The 25244-nt window shown below is 41.9% G+C and overlaps 1 protein-coding gene across 1 annotated transcript in view; it reads left to right on the top strand.

The window, feature by feature from the left end:
- Positions 1 to 3888: 3888 nt before the first annotated feature.
- Positions 3889 to 25244, top strand: part of gli2a (GLI family zinc finger 2a) — an 84794-nt gene continuing 63438 nt past the window's right edge. The window contains exons 1-2 of the mRNA XM_040027424.1: positions 3889 to 4414; positions 21319 to 21458. Of these exons, the coding sequence (XP_039883358.1) occupies positions 21344 to 21458 (115 nt within the window). The 5' untranslated portion in view covers positions 3889 to 4414; positions 21319 to 21343. The remainder of the gene's footprint in view (positions 4415 to 21318; positions 21459 to 25244) is intronic.

Genomic DNA, 25244 nt, shown 5'->3' with positions numbered 1-25244 from the left:
CTTCACCTCACCTCCTTCCTTTTATACTTGTTCCCTCTTTGATTCTCTGTCCAAAAGCTTTGGTGTTCGATCTCTGCCGTTACATTCTTCTGCTGTAATCAGGGGAAAAAAACACTCATTAAAATTCCTGCCTGTGAGAGTGTAGTAGCACGGGAGAGAGGCCTGACACTGGCATTCACCCTCTTTTGAGGACACATACAGGCACAGAGGACGCTCATGTGCACAGGCTGGTTTTCACAGTGGCCACTCAGGCATGATGCAGGCGCAAAGAGAGAATGCCACAAAAGGTGGCACCTTGAGCCCCAAAACTAGCTAGGCCTGACAGCCCTCCTGTGACTCCGTCTCTCCTGGTTCTCTTTGCTCTGGAGCTGAACATGTGCGGTCAGGGTTACCTGGGATGTCCATGTTAGTGCTTGTTTCTCCCACACATGAATGGCAGGGCAGGATCACGAAAACATGCTAAAAGGCCTCTTTTATGGACTGCGTGTGTGTGTGTGTGTGTGTGTGTGTGTGTGTGTGTGTGTGTGTGTGTGTGTGTGTGTGTGTGTGTGTGGGGGCTCTGTGATTGACAGGTCCCCAAAAAACAAGAAAGCCTCGCAGGGATGAAAAGCCGATGAAGAATGAATGCATCTGTGAGTCGGTGTCTAACATCACCAGTCATTCAGCTTTGAGTCTCTGTTTACTCAACTGCTATATAGTTATAAAACTGAGTTTGTGGCTTATTGTTGGGCAGCACTGCAAGTTTCAGTCATTATGCAGCTGTACTGTTTATAAGGCTGCAGAAACCTGCAGTCAGCTCACAGTCAAGAAGTCACCACGATGAGTGATTGCATCCAGGTATTTAGTTGTTTTTTAATACACAGCAATGGCGGCTCAAAAATCTTGCAATGGCTCCCAGAAGTTAGCACCATATGCAACCCATGCCATAGAGATAGTGACACAGAAGTTTAAAATGCACTTTTAAAAAATGTTTAATGTTAATGTTTAATTAATGAAATCAAATTCACTTGTAGATTTTGGGCATGATAGTTGATGACAGACTAGGTTAGCAAACATAATAATAACCAGGAACATATAATTAATTGTGAATTAATTTATGTAAATATTATTTCATCTAACATTATGGAATCAGTAAAAAAAAAAAAAAGCTTCAAAATCTGACCTTGTTTTGTTGACCAAGTTAAATATTAGCTTGTAGACACACTTATCGTAATGTTAGTTATCACAGGATTACTTGAACCACCATGAAAAAAACTGGCAGCTAGGTAATAAATCATTTTTAAATATTTATTCTGTTACATTAATGAAAGCAGCCGGATTTCTCACTGTAATGATCAGCTCAACTATGTCAAAACTGCAGTTAAAGGTTTGTTAACACTTGCAGTTAATGTTAGAGCTTTAATATTTTATTAATTTATATACAGAGATCTAACTACATGCACTTCACTTTGGCATTACCAACTATTGTATTGCAATGTTTTTATTCACAACTAATTCCTGAAAGAAGAGCTCTGCCTCCCTATATTCACATATTCCAAATCCCTGCACAGCACTTCCGGGAACTATCTGAAGTCTATATGAACCACATGACAATCCCGCATTCTGGACCCCACTGAAGCAACTCTTCTCATTTGAGGGTCTCTGTGTGGAACCATTTTGACAGAAAACAGAATAAAAGACAGTCAACACTGAGATAAAATCACTTTAGATTTTCTTCAAGAAAACTAGACAACCATTCCTGAAGAAATTGCAAGAAAGCTACCTAAGAGAGTTCAGGCTGTGTTGTAAAGGCGGTCATACTAAATATTGACTTTCAGGCTCATTAGGATTGTACACACTCTGTTTTTGCCTCGTATGCTGTGTTTGCACACGTTTCAAAGTGGAAACACATACAAACATATAAGCATGCGATAAACTGCTGGACTTATTTTCCATTTTCTGAGTGAAATATGAAGAAATGAGTGACAGCTCAAGACATTTGTGCAGTGTTGTATGTGACTGTGTCATGAGTGGGGACAGCTCATTGGTAAACTGGTATTTATGTAACACTTTTCTACTCTTACTATCCACTCAGACTTCACACACGCGCTGCACTTCAAGTACTTTTTAACTGCCACTCACATTCTGACGCAAAGCATGCATCAGGAGCTTTGGGGTTCAGTATCTTGCTTGGGGACATTTCCAAATGCAGACTGGTGGAGACAGGGAACAACCCACTTGATGGTCTGCACAGACTGCAGAGAGGACATGAAAACTCAGTTATTATCATATTTTATTTGAAAGGGAAAACTGATGAGTTTATATATATAATTTCTGTTTTTTGTTTTCACACATTCACTGCAACACCCAGCTTTTTAAAAACAGGACTTTTAGAAATGTTGACAAGGCCGATGCTGATGGATCGAGTGTTCTTCAGACTTTAACCTGCAAGATACCTGGTACAAAGTCTGTGCACTGATGTGCGAATAAAGCAGCTAATAACCTGTTTCATTAAGCGCTCCATCAGGCAGCTTCACCTAAACCACACAGGCACTTACTGTACTAAGACTATGTCCTGCCTGTGAAAAAGGACTACTGATTCTCCTGAAATTGTCCATGCTCCATGTGTGAAAGAGTCAGAATGCACAGAGCTCTGCAGCTTCTGGTAAGCCTGTGTTAAACGCAAATTCACTTAAGACCGGAAGGTGAGGAGGCGAGCTGGAGCACGGTTCTCATTTTCTTTTGCATTATGTGGATGGTCAGGTGCTGCATGGTGTGAACTTGGGGAAAGGATGCCACGTTGGCATCCTTTCCCCAAGTTCCCACTGGGAAGTCCCACTGGGAAGCACTAGGTCCTGCATTCATGTTTCTGTAAATCTAAAATTTTTAGAGACCTTGTGACACCTTCATGGGAGCCATGTTCCTCTTTTTTTTAACAAATAAGATGCTGCCTTGGCATTTTGTGGCTGATAAAGTCAGTAAATCAGCTTCACCATGAGGCACTTCAGCATTAAAGTGGTGCTCACATGGAAAAACATCTGCTGGGGTATATATTCTAAGATTGAGGCCTTCAACTTTGGTTACTATGGGTATTTTTTATTTATTTATTTTATCATGAATCTGTACTTAAGCAGGATTTAGAGTTCAGTCTTTTTACTCTTCAGCTAAATTCAGATTTGATTAAAAGTAAACTTCGCGCACTTGTGCAGAGTGGACCTGGCTTCCCTCAGTTTCTGTCTCCTCTTTCCACATCGTCACTTTCCTTAAAAAAGAACATCTAATATTTTGAAAAAAGAACCACAAAATGAGCCTTTGAACGCTCTGCCACTGCCTGGGTTATGTGAGGTGAAATCTACTGTACATGCATCACATCATAAATGCCGTTTGTCCGCACCGTGCTGCCCCTGCTGCACCGCTCAATAAAAGGTTCCAACCAAGATGAAAAAGCCTACATGGAAGTAAACAAAGCATGAATTATGAAGATTGCCTGTTGTCTACTTTTTAAATCAACAAGCTGTGACTGGAACTACAGGCTGTGGATGTATCTGTTGCTGAATGCGCCTTTGGTTTGTTCATGATAAAAGAGCGCTTTGATAATGTGTCCACCCACTCAAAGAAATCACTGCTCCCAAAAGGGAAAATTACCAGGCGCTTATTTCTTTTCCAACATCAGCGCTTCAGCTGATGCAGATTTGCGCATTTTAAGCGTGAAGTCTAAACCCGGCTCAGATAGACACGCTTAAAGATGAAGCCTGTGAAAAACCGGGCAATAACTGAAACTTAAGCTAACTTTTCCCCCCTGCTTTCTGCAACTGCTGGATTGAGTTAGCCCGGCCCATCTGGTGCAGCAAATGGCCCAACTCACCAGGGAGCACGGGGAGTGAGAGGAGGGATGGTGAGGGGGGGAAGAGAGACAGAGAGAGAGAGAGAGAGAGAAGGAGGGGGGTCGGATTGAAAACAGATCAGCAGTCTGAAGATCTCAACAGCACCGCATGTCTCTGCAACAACTGCCGTGAGACGCACACAAACCGCGTTTGCTTCCAAACTTTTACGCGCATCAAGGAAGAAACTTAAGCATGAGGTTAGTTAGCTGAGAGCGCGCACAGCACAGCACAGCACGCACAAGCGCACCTCTTCAGGAAGATGGATTGTAAGAAAAAGTTAGACACTGCGCTCTGAATCGGGAGACGAAAGAGAGAGAGCGATCGAGAGAGAGAGAGGGGTGTAATGTCGCGCAAACTTTGCGGCTTTCCAAACTTTTCTTAACTCGGTTCATGGAGTTTTGCGTCCAGCCTGGAGAGCGTCGCTCAGTGCTGGTGCCAGCTCGGTTCTAGTTTACGGGAATCTCGACTCCTGGCACAGTCCCCAACCCCCCACCCCCGGCAAAAACACGGAGCTGGAAGAGCTTCGAGGAGAAAAAGAGACGTCAGTGAAGGTAGGAGAAGTTCGTGCAGATGCTAACTGGAGTCGCTTTAATGTTGCTGGGTTTTTTTCCCTCTCTTGTGTTAGAAAGTGTTTCACTGCTGTTCCTCCTCCTCCTCCTCTTCTTCCTCTGTTTCGGCTGCCTTGCGTGTCAGCGGCAGATGAAGCTTTTAGGGCAGCTTCACATCTCATTTGCACTTTGAACTTATCTGACACAGGAATCCAAAAAATTTTTGCTCCTGCAACTTGATCCATATGGGAAGAGATGTGATCAGAATACCCGGCGCCAATCCTCCTGCTTCACTTTTCACAGTTTAGCACTAACGTACCCAAAGTCGACTGTATTTTTTATCTTCTTTTCATTTGTTTCATTTCAAGCAAAAATAACCTTTGATATATATTTTTTTCCTGCTTCATTGTAGTTATTCTGATGTCAGCCACACGCTCCACTTTTTTAATCCTGTAATGGTACAAAGGAGCAAAAATCAAACAGTGAGCTGAGGAATGGTGGACACATCAGTGCCTTGGACTGTGGGAGATGTGTACTTATTGTTGAAAGATTCAAAGTTTACTGTTTGCTCTGCAGCCTGAGCAGTCAACAAACACTTCACGCCTTTGTGGGGCCCTTTAGCAGCTATATTTGCTGTTGGCTTTCCCTCCTATCTAACAGGCGCTGCTAATGATCTCCAAAGTCATGGGTGGACTTTTATGAGTCCCCCTTTTTTCTTACTTGCTTTGGCCTAAATGTTAGTGGGAAAGAAGCCCCGTCTTTGGTGGGAATTTTTCTAAGTCACATTTGAAAATCTGCTTTATTATTATTATTTATTTATTTGTATGTTAATGAGACACAGATTTAGGAAAATTGGGATTTTTTTGGACTTTAAGGCCAAAATGAAGCTTTTTCTAAAGAATTTTTAGATTTTTTTAAAGGTTCAGATGATGGCAGCATTTGTGATCCTTTTTTTAAAAACTGAGAAGGTTCATGTGTGTTTTTTTTGCTGCACATGATGACACTGGTGGTCAGGGCTGAGGTGATTTGCATGAGAAGAAAAAAGAAAAAGTTTTAGTGCGTTTGGCCATTGTGAGGAATGAAGAGTTCCAACAGTTCAGGCCTATGGAGAGTGAAAGGAGGGAAGAATGGATGAGCCTATTCAGCTCATTCAGCCTCAGTTTGGGGGCTCCGCTCTGTGCCGTTCATAGACCCTATAGTGGCCATGTCACTTTCATCTCTGCAGCCCCCGTGTGCTGCTGAAGCCCCCCGTTTCACACAGGCCCTATTTTATTGATCTGCTTCTTGTTTTTTGTTTTGTTTTGTTTTGTTTTGTTTTGTTTTGTTTTGTTTTGTGTGTGTGTGTGTGTGTGTGTGTGTGTGTGTGTGTGTGTGTGTGTCTTTTTTGGAAGTCTGCAGAAAATTTAATGAACCACATACTGGTAAAGGAGTCAATGTGTGTGTGTGTGCGTAGGTGTGTGTGTGTTGGAAGAAGAAGAAGAGGAGGAGGGGGTACTTTTCTTTTTTCTTTTTTTTTTTTTTAAAGCAAATACCGATGAAGTCTAGCGTACAGGGGCAGAAAGGAGGGTTTGGAGGGTGAAGTGACTCTGAGGAGGGGGAGGAGCACCCCTATACCACCACCACCCTCCTCCTCCTCCTTCTCCAACACCACAACCACTCACTCCTGCTGAGTAAACTCAAAAGTTGAAAGACAGAGAGAGAATGCCTCTCACAGTCTGCACTGTACCAATGAAGCCATTCAGCGGCCTGTCACCTCGTGATGGCACAAAGTGCAGCCAGCGTCGGGATGCAGTAGCTGTGGGGTGTGTGTGTGTGTGTGGGGCTTCTGAGGCCTCTGTGGTTGAGCGGAAAAATGTTTGCACTGGAATTTAGCTGCTGTGGATGAAGGATAGCTGCTGCTTGCTCCCTTAAGTGCCGTGTAAACCCCTGAACTGCTGCAGGGAGCGTCAGACAACACTTTGCAGACGTACTGATGAGCACTTGGCCATCAAATCTTTGAATATGTGCCTTCAATCACTTCAGTTAGTTGATTGTAATCCAGATTATAATCCAGAAAGTGTACAGAACCTCCAGAAGATGAATGCGTGGATGCTTGGCTGTTGGTGGTAGATCGGCAGAAGAAAAATAAATAATGAAAAAGCAATTTAGGCTGACAATCTGACTCCATTTAGGCTACAATTTTTAGAATAGCCATGGGAATTGGGACATGGAAAAAAAATAGGTGTCCAATTAATCTTTATGTTTATTATGCCTTTTGTTCCCCCCCCGATCTGCACTGAAAAAAAACAAGTGCAGGGAGTTCCAGGGAAAGGCTGTATTGTGAGTGTTAATAAATCAATACTTCAATACATGTTACATTTTCTAAAATGACAATATTTCAAAAATGTTGTTTTTCGCTGTTACAGCATATGATATGTAATAACAGTATGCTGATCGAACAGGCACTAGACACCTCTTTTGGAAAGTTATGTGGATTAGAAAACTCAATTCCAAGGCTGTGGAGGCACCAATAAAAAGAGTCAAGAGGAATCTGGCGATATTAGCTAATCGACACAAAACAATTACTTGATTTTATTTTATTTTTAAAAGCAGATGAAAATACAAAAGTGAGCTAAATGATTATATTAAAGGATTATGAAAAATAGTTGAGAACGACACCCATATATTCAGAGTGTGTGTGTGTTTTTGCTCCCGTTTTCACTGAGCTGGCCTCAGACTGTCATTTCAGTCTGTAACTGCATCTTTGGGCCTTTTTCATCTTCTTCTTCTTTTCTCTCTCTCCTCCGCCTCCCTTCATTTTCTTTTGAAAAACTTAAACATTACTGGCAGAGGAGCAGAAGCATGTGCACGCCTGAGCGTCGTGGACATGGTAGTGAGAGAGTCTGTGTGCGAGAGCGGGAGTCGATCTTGATGAGTCGGTCATGAAAGGCCTGTTAACTCCTGCCTGCCTGTTGCTTTATTACCGTTCGAGTTTGTAGCGAGCCAAAATGAGCCTCGGGCTACCGGGAAATGTCCTCCAGGCTCCTGACAGGCAGTCCGTCACCAGCTGCAGCTCTTTTCCCTGACTGATGAACTAAATGTAAATAGAAAACCGTGAGTCATGTTGTCCCTGCTCAGCTTTGCAAAGTTGTTTTACAGACATTAATTTTGGACCGAGTCAGGGTGAGATATTTTCAGTTCAAGTTCAAATTTTTAAATTGAACTTTAGGCCCAAGAACCTAAAATTTAAGAGCTGAAGCTAAAACCTAATCTGCTGCAGACAACATCCTTCCTTCTAAAACTTTTATTTCTTGTTGATCTCATTGACCAAAGGGTGTTTTAAACCATCTTGGCTTGAGCTGAACTAAACAGTGATTAGATTTAAGCTTTTAGGGAGAGGTGAAAGCGCACTACTGTAGGTGCACTAAGGTGCACAAAAAAGATTGAATCTTTAAAGAGAAAATTGGTTTGATTGATTGATTTTCATTATGATTGGAAGACAAATCTAAGTGAAATTTTAATATTTGAATAATCGACCAGTCTGAGCGTAAAGCAGGAAATACTCAGCTTCAGATGCATTCACACTCCATGTGCTTTAGGTGAGTGATCTGCCTGAACAGAGCGTGGAGGAGGCAGCACGCATGATGCTCTGTAAGGTTCTGGAGAAGCTCGGTTTGAAACCAGCTTTTAGTTATCCCGCTAAAATCTTCTCTGAGCACACCTTAAAACCTGAAGCGACCGTCTCTGTGAGAGTCCCATAACTGACAACTTAAGATTACTTTCTGTTTTAATTTGTTTTCACTTCAGGCTGTGGTGTCTCAGGATTTTTGTCCATTCTGAGTCTTTAATGGGTTTTTTTAATGCCATTTCCACTTATATATTTTCTTTGAGTTCTTCTGCTTATCATATCGACGTGGCCGTTATGGTTTTATTTCTCCCTCTTTTTCACGCCGTGTGGTGTGCTTTTTAAAAAAAGGGTTTTGACTTGAAATTTGAGGGGTCAAAAAGATCAGGAAACTCACAATTCTGTCTTCACGTCTGTCACGGCCATTGTGCTTTTTTAAAAATATAGAAAACGTGATATCATCAGTTTCATTATCAGTTTCTCTTTCTCTTTTAAAAGACAAAAAAAACATAATTGTTAAATATTCACATTATTGAGGGGATGATAAGTGCGATCACACACCTCTTACAGAGCAAGATGTGTGTTTGTGTGTTAGTATAGGTTTGTATGCAGGGATTAAATATATAACGACTGATTTTCACCATCACAAAAAAATGCTGTAAAATAATTAATTTGGTTTGTTTTATTTCAATTTGCTGAACCCGAAGTTAATGATTATGATTTAGAAAATAAAACATTATGAAATATGTAGTTCAAAGCTGACATGTGGACCAAGTGAGAAATATCTGATATTGTATTAATGAAATCTGTTAGACACTCTGATTTGGTGATGATGAGACTCACTGTGAGACCCGCAGCACACAGACAGACGGGGTGGGGAGGTGTGCTGAGGACTAAAATGTGCAGGGATGAATTGATGAGACTTTAATGGGCGTTTAGAGCGGCAGTAAAAGGCGGCGTGCAACCGCCATCTTTCACAGTCAGCCTGCACTTCAGACGGAGGGGAAAGTGTGCGAGCGAAAGAGAGAGATGGCCGCTTACATTCATGTGTAGAGCCCTTCACTCAATCCCGTCTCCTTTGCTTCTGGCATGGCGGGCGGCGCAGGACAATCCCCGCTTGTTTTAACACTTGTTGTTTCTCTCCCCTCGAGGCGTCCCGTTCAATTCTGACTCAAGTGCGTGAGGTTAAAGAGGCTCACATCATATCCGGGCTGGGCTCCGTCCTCTTTACACTAGAGCGGGTACGAGTGGCCACTCGAATCCCGGCACAGAAACAGAGGTCACGCCACATTCAAAAGGAGCACACATGGCCTGTGAGAACACATGTGAAAATGCAGGATAATGTAGTTTTAACAAGCCGTTTTAAGGGCTGTGCAGTAAAATAACTGACAAGCTCATTACAGGCCGATTGACCTCGTCAATCACTGCAGCCTTTCTCCTTCATCTTCAACACGATTGCGGCGGAAATAAGTTGTTTCAGGGAAACTGAGCCAAACTGAGGGTCTAACGATCGCCTTCCTCTGTCATGTAATTCTACCTCAGCCAGCTCGAGACTCTCCAAAGAGGGAGGAAAACTTAAACACATCCACTCTTGTATACATTGTACTTGGTGTGATGCACGATGTGTCATCAGCAGCAGCGGTGGACAAACACACAGCCCGGTCAAACTCTTCACAGACGCTTCTCCACTGACTCATCTCAAGCCTGGTTTCCCAAAAGTGTTTCAGGTCTAACATCATCATTGTCTATCAGCTTACAAAGGAACAATGGTGGTCACAGAGCGGGGGTCTTGCGGGGAAACCCTACCCAGGTCACCACAGGTCAGTTCATTTGCAGGAAGGGAGGGAGGGGGGGTGGGGTGGTGAAACTTATTCTATTATCTCACCGCAAGATAAACTCTGTGGACAAAGGAAAGTGACAGGTTGGATGTTTTTTTTTAAGCCGAACACTGAATATTTTAAATTTAGTCCTGTGACTAAGTGATGAAGTGTTTGTCTCTGGCTTGGATCGTTAGAAAAATGGTAGATTACCAGACATTATTAGCCTGTATCAGCTACAAGCAGTAACCTCAAGAGCTGAAAAATAAAACCAACACGGAAACATCAACAGGTGCAGTTCCTTTAACATCCACTTGAGGCTCCAGCAGTCTGTTAGTGCCCATAGACGTCCATGTGATGTCCAACTTCACATGAGAGCAGCAAGTTATTTTCCGTCTCTATAGCTAATTTTCCCCTTCGCAACAGCTTTAATTGTGTGATATTTTTAACTCACCTGTTTAAATTGTTTTGCATATTTTGCATCATTAGGGGGTGTGGCCTCTTTGACTGACAGATGGCTGTAGTTGATAGCTGTCTGCTAGGCTTCACCTCGTCCCTGACCTGGACCTCTGGATTGTGTTTATGCTGCCTGAGCCTTTTGAAGCATTTTTAATGAAATTATCGGACCAATAATATGGCTGCTGTGCGGTTATTTGTACTAACTGATATCAAAGAAGTCCAAGCTCCAGTGAAATTCTAGAATTTTATTAAACTGTGTCTGTATGCTCCCATACAGTCTACAGAGGCAGACTGCAAAGCATTTCAGCGATGATCAGGTGAAAACTTACCACTTCATTCAGATATGGTCACTTCCTGTTGTAGCTAGCATTTATAGATGTAAACAGAAAGTTTGCACCTAAACTACACTGCACTCTTCTGCACATGTAGCCCTTACAGAGAATCAGCTTCAGATATTGTCCACAGTTGCTTTTTATTAAATGTAGCACACAGCACAGAGAAATAGTCTGCCTTTGACCTGTTCACACTTTAGGAAATAGCTTTTTTTACACGGGCACAATCAAATGTTGTCAAGGTGTTTAATATCCAGACTAAAATTAGACATTTGCATTCTCATATTGTGCGTATTGTAAATAAAAAAAGGTTAAAGATTGAACTTCACATCTTTAGACTAAGTCGAACTGTCTTCCTAAAATATTTGAGTCTGTAGAAAGTGATGATGGTGTCCTGTTTATTGTGAACAAATGGAAACCACATGGGAAGGCAGAGTAATGTTTCCAAGCTCATGCATGCTTTCTTCAGTCCATGTTGCCCCCCTGACTGGCTGTGGAATCAGCTGTTAGTGCCATTGATGAGGAGGATTTCTGATTTCCCTTCACTGTATCATTGTCACTTCCTCATTAAACACCCAGCAGGCTTTTTCTGTGTGGTTGAGAGCTGTGAGATAGACTGACACAGGCTAACAGACAATGCAGTATTGTCTGTGATGTTTGCCGTTGGCCCTAATCTGATGCAGAGGCAGAGATCGGGGTTTGCGCAGAGGCCACTCGCAGCAAAATGCAGCCATCGTGCTCAAAGAGAGAGAGGAGGGGGATCTGTTTGTGCTCCTAACTCTGGGGTTTGTGTTGGGAAGGGGAGAGGGCAGGGAGTTTGTAAGTTGTGATTTACACCAGGCCCTCCCATAGCTACAAAGTCAACGCAGCCTTAAGGGCAGGGCAGCTGGGCTCCTTTTCTTACATTTCCATATGATGGGAAATATTAGATTCCACATCACGCTGAGTCAGTGCCAGGCCACAGTCTCCTCTCAGATAGAAGCCGGAGACAAGAGTCGGAGCTCAGAGTTGAGCTAGGATATAGAGACATGTGGTTGTCTTCAGCAAGTTCCTCCAAACCTTCCCCCTCCTCCCTCATTGCATTTCTGTTGCTGCCATCCTCTCCTCTCTCTCTGTGGCTTGGGTCCAAAAAGAGGTCTGCTTGTGTTTTGTAATCAGCTCATTAGAGAGAAAGTAGGATGAAAACCTCGCCGTGTTATCTTCAGGGCCCATTTTTGTTCTAATTTGTTTCACATGCAAAACTTCTGTAATGTCAGGCTGCTCTGAGCGTGAACTCGGTAATGCCAAAACATGGTTGCAGGGCAGCAGTGGATTCCAGGGTGAAAAAATTCAGGTGAAGAGGGCAGAAAAAGGTTGTTTAACAGCAAAGCGCATGTTACTGTTCATACGGGCCTGACATAAGAAGGTCACGCTCTAGGTTAAAGAATGCAGCTTCATTAAAGTGGTTTTTCTAACACTAAATCTAATCCTTGCATTTAGAGGACAGTGCCATTTGGCTCACCTTGAGCTACACATTTAGTACTTTTAGAGTTTGAAGCAGCCACATAAAAGCACACGGGAAAAGGGACGGTCCACCATTTCTACACATAAGGATCAATCGAGAACCACAGCTCAGCTTCTCAGCTTCTTGGAAAGTTTTGAGGCTCTTTCTGGAGCAGAAGAGATGTCTGAGTAATTAACTGAAAGTCTGCAATACAAACTGGGAGTGTGGAAATTAGCAGCTAATGGTGTAATTATTAGTTTTAGTGAAAATATTTAAAATAAAAAATTAAAATGCACTTTAGGTCCTGATAACTGTTACCGGTCAACTAGGATCGCATCTGAAGATGCGCTTTGACAGCTGCTTTGGATGCCTGCATAAACACACATACACAGCAAACTTCAATGGGAGTCCCTCTGCTGTGACTAAAGCTTTGACTGTGAATTGGCAGCAGCTGGCATGAGTGGCCGATGCAGACACATGCAGACTGTCAGCTATCAGACACTTCTACTAAACTCACCACAACGGCGTGGAAGCCGCACCACAGTGAAACCTGAGTGTAGCAAATGCCAACATTGGCTCGTTGGAGCGTCCGAACACAGACGTGCAGAGTGGCAGTTTAGCTGATGTCGTGGTCGAGGTCAGTGACAGCTGGAGTGGCCGAGAGTGAGTGCTAACAGCACGTTTAGGATGAATGACCCCCGGCCAAATGCTTCAGAGAGGGAGGCACGACTCAGCAGTGTGCATGGTGGCACCAGTGACAGCTGGGACTTAAAACACACATTACATGGATACAGACTCAGCTCAGCTTCATTCAGCTGAGATATGTAAGCAATGAGAACTTTCTAACTCGTCAGCTTATCAGTTAATGGTTTGATTAATGATTTGCATGCTTGTTGTAGACCAGTGTGGTGGGGCCACACTGGCTAAAATAACTTGAAAATGTTAAAAAAAAATAACTTGCTGTGAAGTTTGGCGCGGGCATAGTTGTTCCGTGAATTGTGATAAATTCAGCAGTCCTGTGACATTTCTTCTTGCAAAAAAGTGAATACTTGCAAAAATAAAAGCATTCCCACTTTGCAGCTAAGGTGTAAGGTTACACAGCAGAAGAATGCGTGGCAGATATTTTTTTGTCCCTTTTTCATGTAATCATTTAATAGAGATCAAAACAATTCAATTCAGTTTTTTAATATAGCGCCAAATCACAACAGCAGTCACCTCAAGGTGTTTTACATACTATATATTTTATAAAATAATATGGTGAAAACCCCAGCGATCAAAGGCTGACTTTGGGAATGCATTTGGTGACAGTGGGAAAGAAAAACTCTCTTTTAACAGGAAGAAAATGTAAGAATGTGAGTGACACCTAAATTTGCGCCAAACTCGTTTTTTTTTGTTTTGGTTTTTTTTTGCCTTTGACAGTGTTAGGACCATTACAAAAAAAATCACATTCATGTATCTTCCCCTCCAGCTGGTGACCGTGTACTATATAGGCCACGAGCTCCACATCTGTTTTCTGTTGGTTGAGAGAGACAAAGAGATCAACCACAGGATATTGCCTTTACTAGAAGGAAAGGTCAGGTTCAGGGGTGGAGTAAGAACTCATCCACAGGGCTTTTTTCTCTCTGCTGTTTTAGATGCCTTTTATATTACATCAGTTGTTAGCTTCTCATTACTCTGTATGATCTGCAATCCACTGGATACTTGGTCTTTGGTGAGGGATTTGGTTCCCCCAGTGTGTTGTGCACATTGTAAACATTTGGAATGGATAGTAGATTCATACAAACATGGAATGCAATAGAGAAAATAGTTCAGTAATCCCCGATTTACATGCCTGTGATTGAAAACAGGGCTCACACATATGAGCCATAGTGGTTTTAATTGATATAAGAAATTATTTGCAGGCTTCCTTTGATTCACTGCACATTAAATTGCTCTTAAAGCAAAGATCTTAAAGTAGCTCAGCCAAGTTAAGTGCTTAACCCTTAAAACAACCTTCACTCTGGCAATGAGAGAGCATATTGTGGCAATCGTCTCCTTTCTGCTTGGCTGACCTGAAGCTATACATGTGAGGCAGCCTGTGGTAATTTCAACCTCTGAATCAAACTACTGGATAACGTGCTGCTGTCAGGCCTCTCACGTCTCAACTGCTTTCATGATCCTTCAGACCTGAGCTTCAAATCCTCAAAGGGAGACATTTCTCCACACAGAAGTGATTCACCCATGGAGAATGTGTCCTGTCCTAGTCTAAACTTGTCTTTTCCCAAAGGTCTTTGTAGTCGCCGTCCATTTTGGCATATCATCTGTCAACAAAAACATTCCTAGTCTGATACAGACTGTTTTGCACTGATGGGGTACAGATTTTGCCACAACAGCATCAACCACATGAAGTAGTTTTATGGTGTTATGAAAGGAGTTGAGGGTTTGTTTAAAGGTGCCAAGGTCACATCTTCCGTTTTACAAGACATCTGCATTTTGCATGATGTCAAATATTTGTAATATTGTATCCCAAGAGTTTTTTTTTTTTCCGTTTGTAACAGATTTGTAGCTACATAGGGGAAGAATAAAGAAAAAAACAACTCTGACATGTTTTTATGTTTTTAATTTTATATGGTGGACTACAGTTGCCTTCTTATACAGATAACAGATTGAGCCACGTTGCCATTCAGTGGTCATCCCAAAGTTCAGTCTTATCCTGTTTACCTTTGATCTTCGGTCTCCACCAACTTTTAAGGGAAATGTTGGATTTTTAGTTCTTAAATGATGAACTGTTGTTGGGTTTTTAGAGATTTATCACTGAAAATAGCATGCTGCCATGGCTGCAAACCCAGCCAAAACTATAAATTCAAGTGAAATAAACTCTTGGGAGAAAGAGGGCCAACGCAGTTGAGTGACCCGTTTTATTGGTATTGGTTATTATGACTATAAAGGTATAATACTTGGTCAAAAAACTCTAAGTTTTCCACATAATCTCAAGATTTAGTACCTAACAAGCATATCTACGGTGGGTCATTACCCCATGACTTTACTTTTACATGACCATGACCTATGTTCTTTACTCTGGCACCGAAAACAACATGCAGAAATCAAAAAGTTAAAACATTTAAGTAATGGACATTTGCCTGAATACAGTCTCAAATGTGGTGAACCAAAGGTGAAAGTTTTAGAGTGTGGTTTAAAAAGTACTGCCATTTTACTGTTAGGTAGTGTTGCAGCCAAGACCAAAAATGAGCTGAATAGTCTCAGGAAGGAAGCATTTGGTAAGTGAAAAATGCTCTCATGGAGAGAACATCTGGGAAGTTAAATTAAAGGTTACTTATGAAACTGTCACAGAGTCAAGGAGAAAGTCCAGCCAAGGTGGTTAGAGCTGGCCATGAGAGGGGGAAACCATATGTTTTTATGTCCACATTTTGCCGTGAGCTCTCTGAATACGCAGGGGATGCAACAAAAGCACAGTAAAAAAAAAGAAACTTGCGGTGAACCTGTCACCAGCACTTCCCCTCCGTGCACCGTACACCTGTCTACCTGTAAATTAGATCTGACAGCTGAAGAATTCCTACGTAACCTAAAAATAACATGAAACTAATTCCGTTCCTACGGAGAGTAAATAAGTAAAAATATAAATTATACAATTATCAAGGCATCAGTTAGATGGTTTAGTGGTCATTGTGTGTCACTGCATTTTAAAAGATTGTGAGTTCGATCCAAGCTAGCCAGCTTTATTGAAGCATGCTAGCATACGGTGTGTGGTGATCAGATTCCAACAAACCAAATGTGGGTGGGACAATGTGAAACACCCTAATATGGTAAGAGGTTATATGTAATGTAATTAACAAACTATGCAGAATATAGATTGGTCAAAAAGGTCATAACTAAAAAACAAATGGATTCTTTTTTTCCCCCCAGATTGACTATTAAGTAAATACAGTAAGCATACGTGAAAGATTCTTATAAAATAGTCTTCCTTCACCCATGTTTTCCCATTTTGTGTCTCAGTAGTTGTTCAGCCGTTATTTGAGCTGCTGTTCTGTCTGGTAACCATCTTTAGGTTTCAATAGGAATGCATCCGTACATCTGCAGGTCTCTTTTTGAGCGGCTTGTTTCTTGTTAGAGCCAAGTATTCTGACTTCTGTAAAGTAGAGCAAATACAAATGTGGGACACCGTCCCGGTAACAAGAAATAAAAGTGCTATCCACCGCTGGTCACGCTATAGAGCTGACTTTTAGTTAAGCAAACTTAAAATGGTTTAGCAGTTTTTTCAGCTTATGTGAATTATCCCTGTCATAGGACAACTTTAATCTAACAGGCTTAGTCACCTAAATGTAACCAAATCTGAACCAAAAAGATGGCAGATCAGGAGGTACTCATAAGGGTTAAAGATGTTAAAGGTGACAAATAAGAAAATATGAAGAGCAGTATACAATCCAAAGTCTACAATACCTCAAAAAAAAGATCAAAAGTCTTTCATCTTAACCATGGCTCCAAAACAAAATGTGTGATGAAGATCCAAAAATATGTAAAACAAAACCATATTTTGGCTCATTTGAGTTGTTTTGTTAACCTGCATGAGTGTCACCGTCAGAAACCTGAGCAGAGAGGTCTGCAGGTGGCATAGGGGCTGGAGACCTCACTTATCCGTCTGTCCCTTGTTTGCCAAGTGAGCAGAGTGTGGGACAGCAGTTGGTGTGAGAAACTGACTGTGTGTGTGTGCGCGCTGCCAGGAAAGAGAGCCTACCAGCATACGGATCGCATTCACTGAAAGATAGGAAGGAAGAAAGTAAGAAGAGCAAAGCCTGGAAATCTTCAAAATGAGAGGGCCTCTTTTGATGTGTGTTTGCATTCCTTTCAGTGTTGGTGAAAGGGGAGCTGTTGAACGGTAGTGGAGGAGAGGAACACTTGAAACTGAACGAGGCGCTAAGAAAAACACACACCGGGTCTCATAACAAAAGTCCTGCAAGTCTGAGACGAAGGGGGCAGAAGGTAAATTAACAGAGAGCGGAAGAGGAGTTCAGACAAAAGCAGGCGAGACCAGGGGAAAATCAATCCTGACGTGAAGAGCAAATTCATTAAGCAGGCGATTTTTCTCACTACTGCTTTCATCGTTGCTCCCACAACAAATGATTTTGCTCAGAAATAAATGGAATGATATGGCTCTCCTATGATCTTAGGTCACTGGCAGCTCATCTAGGGCTTGGTTTGGTTTTAGCCACATGCTGAATAGCCTTTTTTTAAATATATAAAGTAGAAGATGATACATTTCAAATGAGGTGTTAGACATTTTGGGGTTAGTTTTTTTGTGTTAAAGTTTTCCATTTGATCTTCCAAACAGGCAAAACGTCAATGAAAATGGGGGGACATCAACTGAACACTAATCCTAGGTGACCTGATGGATCTTAAGAGGTTAAGCCTCGAAGCAGAAAACATATCAGTGACAACTCCCCATTACCTCAGTCTTTTTCCGGTGCCTTGTGCGGTTACTGGCACGCCTGGACCGTCCATCATAGCAAAGTCCTGGGGAAGGAAAATCAAGATGTGCAATCTCTCCTATAAACTACTCCTTTTCTATGAATCATCAAATACAATAATTTATTATAAATCTAGAATATGTTCAGCAGACTGCGTGTGACAGGAAAGGAAGGATTTGGGTAATTAAATAAATATAAGATGTTTCTTCGTGTCTGTGCTCACTTCTAAATAGCAGTTTTGAATGTTTGAAAGATAATTCACTAAAGTGGGGAAAATCATCCAGTTTTTTGTGGCAGGAAGGAGCAAGAACAAAGATGAAAGTGAAGCTGTGAAGCTTAAGGTTTCGGATATGGTTAGTCTGGCCTTAACCACAGGCAAAGAAAAGCAGCTTTGCATTCAGATGAACAAAATAAATCATTTAGAACTGCAATCTGCGCAAGTCTTGTTTTGGGATTTTGTTGTTAGACTGACATTGCTGTGGTGTTTTTAGTTCTGCACATCCAGGAAATCACTCGATCATCAGAATTTTGAGGCCGTCTGTAGAGCATCGCCTCCAGTGACCGTCCTGTAAGAGACCAGATAAATTTAAAAGCCTGGGTTCTGCTCAGGTGTAACATAAAAAAAGAAGACTCAATCAGATGCCTGCTCTGCCCTCTGAAGTCTCTGAGCCTGTGGTCACATGACACCAGAGGGTGGATGGGGGGGGGGGGACGCTGCTCGTCCTGCGACAGGCTGCCCAGCCAACCAGAAGATGAGTAAAGAAGTGCACCCTTGTTGTTTGTTCGCCTTTGGCCCCTGCCATCTGTCCGCTTAGTTCCTGACACCTGTACCAGCCCGTCAGAACTGGGCTCCCCTGTCATCGGGGGCAACAGGGTCTTGCCTGTAGGGAGAGATTGGTTAAGGGGGGTGGAGGGTGTAATGTAACAGCTCCAAGGTATTAAGGAAGGATGAGTGAGGGTGAAGTTGGGGCCACTTTTTCAAAAATGTGCTCACATTTTCCAGTTATTGACAGTTTTTGCACCTGTTTTTTTATTTATTCATTTCTTGCTAAACGACCTTTAAAGGTGTTTGCACCCCCAAACCCCTCTTAATCTAAGTATTGGCTCGAGGTTCAGAGGCAACTGGAAACCAAATAGTTGGCTTGCTGTAAAAGCATGGAAACGGCCATTAATGCGATGCCAGATGTTCATCAGGCGGCAATGTTAAGGGGAGGATTCTCAGTCAGGCTGCTTGAAAGGCGAACACGGTTGCTCCGAGCTCTGGTCTGTTCATGGGCACATCTTATCCGAGCCAACAGGGATCACCACCAAAAACTAGTCGGCTTTTTGGCCAAGTCTAAATACGATAAAGGCCCATGAAAGAGCAAATTAGATTCTATCACTAAGGTGATGTCAGAGTGACGGACTTCTCAGAGACGAGATGGCTCGCTGGCGAGCTCAGCGACATTTTTGGCAGCAGAAAAAAAGAAACAGATGTAGCCTAAACCTGTTAGTCGCCCACCTCTAATCGGCTTACATTGGCTCACTGACAGGCGACTGGCACCTCCGAAGGGTAACAGACATGGCTGCTAGTACGCACACCTCACAATAAAGCATGACATGTTGGAAATCCACATGAAACCGAAAACAACGCTTCACACGTTTGCCTGGTAGGAACCAGATCACTGAGGTTTCCATTTGAATGACAGTATCATTCTCCACATTCCTAATTGTGTATTTACCTGGTGTCACACCATCCCGTGTTTTAATATGTTACAACGTCTAGGCTCCACTAATGTAATTTATTATCATCAGGCTGCTCTGAAAGCTCCCTGAAAAGCCTTCAGTCGATCCAAAATACACAATGAGACAACTAACTGGGACTAGAAAGAGAGATCCGTGTTCTTCTATATTAACGTCTCTTTTTTGGCGCAATTTAAAATCCAGAATTGAATTTTAAAATACTTCTCCTCTTGATTAGGCCCCATCTTATCTTGAAGACCTCACAGTATCATATAATCCCAACAGAGCACTGGCTTAGTTGTGGTTCCTTGAGATTCTAAAAGTAGAATGGGAGTTAGAGACTTCAGCTATCAGGCCTCTCTTCTGTTGAACCAGCTCCCAGTTTGGATTCAGGAGACAGACACCCTCTCTGCTTTTAAGATTAGACTTCAAACTTTAAGATATAAGCTTTCTAAAAAATCTTATAGTTTGGGATGGATCAGGTGACCCTCCCTAACACAAAGTGAGCCGGGTGTTGTTGTGGATAGGTGCTGTATAACTGAATTATTTTGTGGTTTCTTTGCAGCCAAAAATCACATTTGTTTCTCGTATATAAGCAACAATTAATATCCTCTGGATGTTGTTTGTGTTCTTTGGGCACATATTAGGTCATAAACACATTTGGTTTATAAGATCTGAGGTTGTTTTAATCAGCTAGCTGCAAACAGGTGTGAGGAGAGGACAGAAATCTGCAGACCCAACACCCCCCTGTGATTACATGCAGTTGTTCATTCTCTCGTCTTTCCAGCATTGTGACAAACGTTTTCTCACCAGTGTCTGAAAGCATGTGGAAGAGCAACGACCACAAGCTAGCCAGAGCGCGGAGAATGACTTTTCCCTTCTAGGCCAGCCCGGTGGTGGGGGGCTGGTGGGGGAGGTGGATGGTGAGACTGGGTCTTATTTGCTCTCAGCAGAGGATGATCTTGTAGGTCCCACCAAGTCAAACAAGTGGCAGGTTGCCAAGTCATCGAGCCTTTCACACAGACATGAGGAGGTATTGACACAGTGCGTGAGGCTAAAACCTCAGCGCTGAGGGCCACTCACATTTACAATTGGAACAGAAGGGGCTCCATGAACTCATTACATCAAACTGAGAAACCTGAGGGTGTGTGTGTGTGTGTGTGTTCAAGGCTTTTCGGTTACACTGGCCCAATAAACACATATGCACACCTATGGAGATATGCTACAAACACACTATAGCAAGACAGTTTTTGTTAGTTCAGTAAAAAAAAAAAATTCATCTCTCTTGCTTCCTGTGCCGTCTGTTATGTCAGCAGTAATTGCTGAGAGTAATTTACTTATTTAATGTTTGGCTTCCTGAAAGCCCAACTGTGCAATTCTACAATCTCCAGATTTTAATGTTGGGTCTTTTTCCAACTTAAATTCTATTTTGTAGCTTAAAGATTGTTGAAATTTGTTTGGCTTGTGAATGGAAACATTTGTGCTCTGTTAAACTTAGCTCTGTTTTTGTTAGTCTAGTGGTTCTCAAACTGTGGGGTGGGCCCCTCTGTTGGGGTATTTGACCCACTGTAAGGGGTCAGTTTTTTGTTCTTTGCTTTTATTTTTTTGTTACTATTCATGTTAATAATTGAAGATAAATGTGGACTGTAAAGTGGGAATTAGTCTGAGTTTCTGAAGAGGGGCATGCAAGAAAAAGTTTGAGAACTGGTGTGCTAGATGTGAGAATGATGAGTATCTTTTTCGCTCGTTAGAAGAAAAGGACAATGTTTAAATATTTTTCAATGCAAGAAAAAAAAAATTTTGAGTTGATTTCCCAGAATGACAGAACACTAATACATTACTACAATACATTAATACAACTGTCTGACTTTTCTGTATTATTATTATTATTATTATTATTATTATTATTATTACGCTGTTTTTGCTTCTGCAGGACTTTGAGTTCAGCGCAGTACTTCCTTCACCACATGATGTTTTCCTTGATCAGTTTTTTGACCTTATGTTCTTATGTGTGTCTTGCCTCTGCAGCTTGTGACAGAAATTGAAGAGCAGCATGGAAACTTCAGCTCCAACAGCAACTGACAAGAAGGAGTGTAAGAGTTCTGGTCTGGATGGAAGCAGCTTCTCAGAACTCCCGAAGAAACCCTCGCCCACCACTCTGACCAGAGGTACATCCGTATCCGTTTGCTCTTTCCTCATTGTAAGGTGGAAGTACAGCAGAAGACATGACAGATTAGAGCTTTGACATAATACTTGTCAAAGTAATTTGTTAAAAAAAAAAAAAAATCAGCTTCTCTTTGGCGCCTTCAAACACCAGAATCTGGACCTTTGTCTTTAGGTTTCTGCACTCTGCACTGCAGTGAACTGCTGCTCACTAAGTAGTTGGGTGGCACATGAAAATGCTCAAAGATGGGGGCTGCGTGTTTCAGAGATGTCAGAGAATGAGTGATGAAAAAATGTTATAATGAGGTCGAAAGACCTTGTTCTCACCTCCCGAGTGTAAATTTCATGAATTACTAAAAAAGGCTGGCACAGCAGTGGACGACATGGTGTATCAGAGGCCGTGGATAAAGAGGAGGGAGGAGGGAAGCACCTTTGAAATGCTAACAAGATGTCGTATGACATTGTGGCGTTAGCGCTATTTCTGCTTAATGATGGGCTTGGTGGCCTGCCACGAGAGGAGCCATGAGCATTAATTGTTTAGGGATGCGTGGTGAGAAACTAGGGCGTTTCAGTGCGTCCTCTCTGGCACCTCCACAAAGGGTCCAAAAGTTTTTCAAACCAGCGATAAGAAAATATTGCACTTGCCATAACATGAATTATTCAGTCGTTTACACAGTTGTGACCATTGTGTGTCACGGAGGCTGTGGGGGTTGAATTTTCATAACCTTGCCCCATTGAAAAGCAGCAGGCTGCAACCATCAGGGGTTATTTGTACTTGTGAGGTAACAGTGAGGGTGCTGGGTGTCCAAGACTTCGTCTCATAATTAAAAGATGAGAGCTCATGTTTTCATTAGTGAGTGTGTGATGAAAACTCATCATAACGAGGTTGGAGGACCTTGTTGGGGCCTCTGAGGTACAAGTGTTATAAATTACTAACGCCGGCTGGTGGACACTGAACCCCCTCAGAAAGATGCTCTGGCATCAAGTGAGAGGCCACTGCAGCGAATTCAAGTTGTTTTACTGTTTAATGAAGTGCCTGATGCCCTGCCATCACAAAGCTCACTTTGTCACACAGGGGAACCTTTAAAGTAGGACATTAGTATGTCATTAGATAGTTTTAAGGCTTTTGCTTTCAATTTGGATTATGCCTCCTTTTCGTTTCTTATATTAGTATGCAGATTCAAACAAAAAATATAGGACGATTGTGAATACATCAAGTAGTTTTGTACTGGTAAACTTTTAGGGCCTTGTTTGTTCTGCTTAGTCGTATTTGAAATGGAATTTTTAAGTACTCAAACTACATTTAAAAGTACCCGCGTCCTACTCCTAACCCTAACCCCAGATGGATTTCCGTTGACCAAGTGGGTGTAAGGTTTAGGTTTAGGTTCAGATCCACTCTTCTTAAAGAATTTCTCCCTCTTAGGAAGACCAAAATGGAAATGCTTTTTAAAGAAAAATTACCGATGTGGTCTCATTACAGGACATAAAATGCTGCCAGTCTTCCACAATACCATGACAGCACATGGTGTGTTTTAGAGTGAGTAGCTTCACTCACTGCCTGTGACACTATTGGATGCACAAGGATAATAGTTCAATTTTAAAAGAGCTATAGGTTTCTTGTTGTGATAAGTCGCAGGTTTATCAGCCTTCAGACTGTTTAGGAGCCTTGTTTCACTTTAAAACCAATTATCAGAATTGGTTACCTTGGGAGAGTTTAAGTCTGACTTAAAGGAACGAGAGAATAACTCTTTTACTCAGTGTGATTGTTTTAATGTACTTTTAATTTGATCTGTTATTGTATATTTTACACATGTTGGTATGGGATATTGTATTTGTTTTAAATGTTATATACTTATGTGGTATGCGTATTTTGACTTTTGTTGCCATGATGCCAGGTCTCTCTTGAAAATGAGATTTTTAATCTCAATGAGATTTTTTACCTGGATAAAGGACTAATAAAAAAAAAAAAAAAACAGTATCCCTGCAAGTTGAAAAAGGATGATTACTCTGAGCTTTAACGGTGACACCAAATGGTCCCCTGTATAGTTCATATGCAGTGAGGTTATTTTTGAAAATATAACTCCACAATGGAATAGTGTAACTCAAGGAGAAACAACCCGTGAACATCTTGTTCTCCATAATCCCTTCTGTCAGCTGGTCACGAATCTCATCACTTTGCTTATGTTTCATGGAGACTTGCATTGCCTTGTTGAACTTGTCTGTGTCTCTGAGTGTGGAAACATAATGGAAGTTTGTGTCTGGTTTCTAATAAAGAGAGTGTGTTAGGATCCAAGGGGAAAGAAGAAGTAGGATGAGGATAAAGGGAAAGGGGAATGCTGGCACAAATGCCCAGATCAGATTGAGTCCATATGATAAGAATCAGACTTGTTTCTCAGGGTCTTGTTAATGGTTTTAAATGGGCACCCACATTCTGTGTGACAGCCTGCATCTGTCTCGGTGCAGGGCGTGCTTCCACAGGCTCGCCTCCCGCAACCTGATTCCCAGGCCCAGGGATTTACGAGTGCTTCAGCATGTCAGAATAACATGTGTTCAGATTAGGTGCCCACTTCCAGGACTGTAAAACATCTCACAATTTCAAAGGGAAACCTGTGATTGATACACCCCCCCTCCCCACTTTGCACCAAAGTGTACATGCGCTCAGATGTGCTACTCTCCTCTGACCTCGACTGACGAAGAGTGACGGTTTCAAACACAGACCTGCCAGTGTTCTTTTACGACTCCCGTTATATTCAGAAAAAGTTTGCCAGAGAGAATTTTTCCATCATCGCTCATTTTTGTGTTGACTGTACGAGGCCAGTGGAGCAGACAAGCTGGGTAATGCTGATTATTTCTGCCTAACCACAGTGTTGTCTTCATCTTTCTTAGAATTTGCCAGAGGCTTGTGAAGCCTTTGCAAAGATCGATGATCCTCAGCATATAAAACGTAATGTCCACAGATAGTTATTCTCAGCACTGATGTATCTAAGGAGAGTGCCAATAGAAGAAAAATGACCTCACTTTCGAGAGCCCTTACTGCAAAAGCATTAAATCACTTCTTCAAGTCTTTCCTCATGAAAATAGATCAGAAATAAGTCTTACTACTCTAACTCGAAATATCTCTGAAACAGAAATCCAAAAAACGTCTGTTTCTGTTCCTACGGGTATTTGAATGTAACTCCTTGGGGCCTTTTATTAGGGTAACTATGAGTAACTTTCTGAAGGCTAAAAATGGATCATATATTACAATAAGCAGAAAACAAATTGCATCTGCAACTTTTCTTCTAGATTTAAAATGCTGGAATTATCTGATTACTAAGTTTGAGTCCATTTTATTGGACTAAGAAAATTTTATTCTGAATCAGGTACCTGTCAGCAGGTGAATCTCTTGCTTTTTAGCCCTATGCTGAACACAGTTTCAGAAACTAGAAGATACAAAGATCTTTAATGTCAAGATCTTTGTATCTTGACATTAAAGTCCAAAATTGTCACCAAAGGTTCAAGACTGGTTTCTGGTCTCCACAAGGGTACAGCTGTAGTACCATAGAGGTTACCACCCATGAGATAAGCTGTTTTACACGTAAAGGTACCGAAAGCGTAGCATAGATGGATGAAGACATGGTGTGTAGTATAATTGGTCTTTCTGGGAGTGGAGGGTGGATTTGCGATAAGGAACTGGGTGTTAATTATGGTTATCATTGGGTAAGTCTCAGAACTTGAGTCTGAGGGTCTCTGCTGAGGTCTCTGCCTTATGCACGGGGCCTTTCTCTGGATGGTGCTCTGGAGTGGGTCAC

This window comes from Simochromis diagramma, unplaced genomic scaffold, assembly GCF_900408965.1.
Source record: "Simochromis diagramma unplaced genomic scaffold, fSimDia1.1 OVJJ01000343.1, whole genome shotgun sequence".
Taxonomy (NCBI): domain Eukaryota; kingdom Metazoa; phylum Chordata; class Actinopteri; order Cichliformes; family Cichlidae; genus Simochromis; species Simochromis diagramma.
The sequence above is the reverse complement of the archived record's forward strand: the minus strand, read 5'-3'. Positions and strand labels throughout refer to the sequence as shown.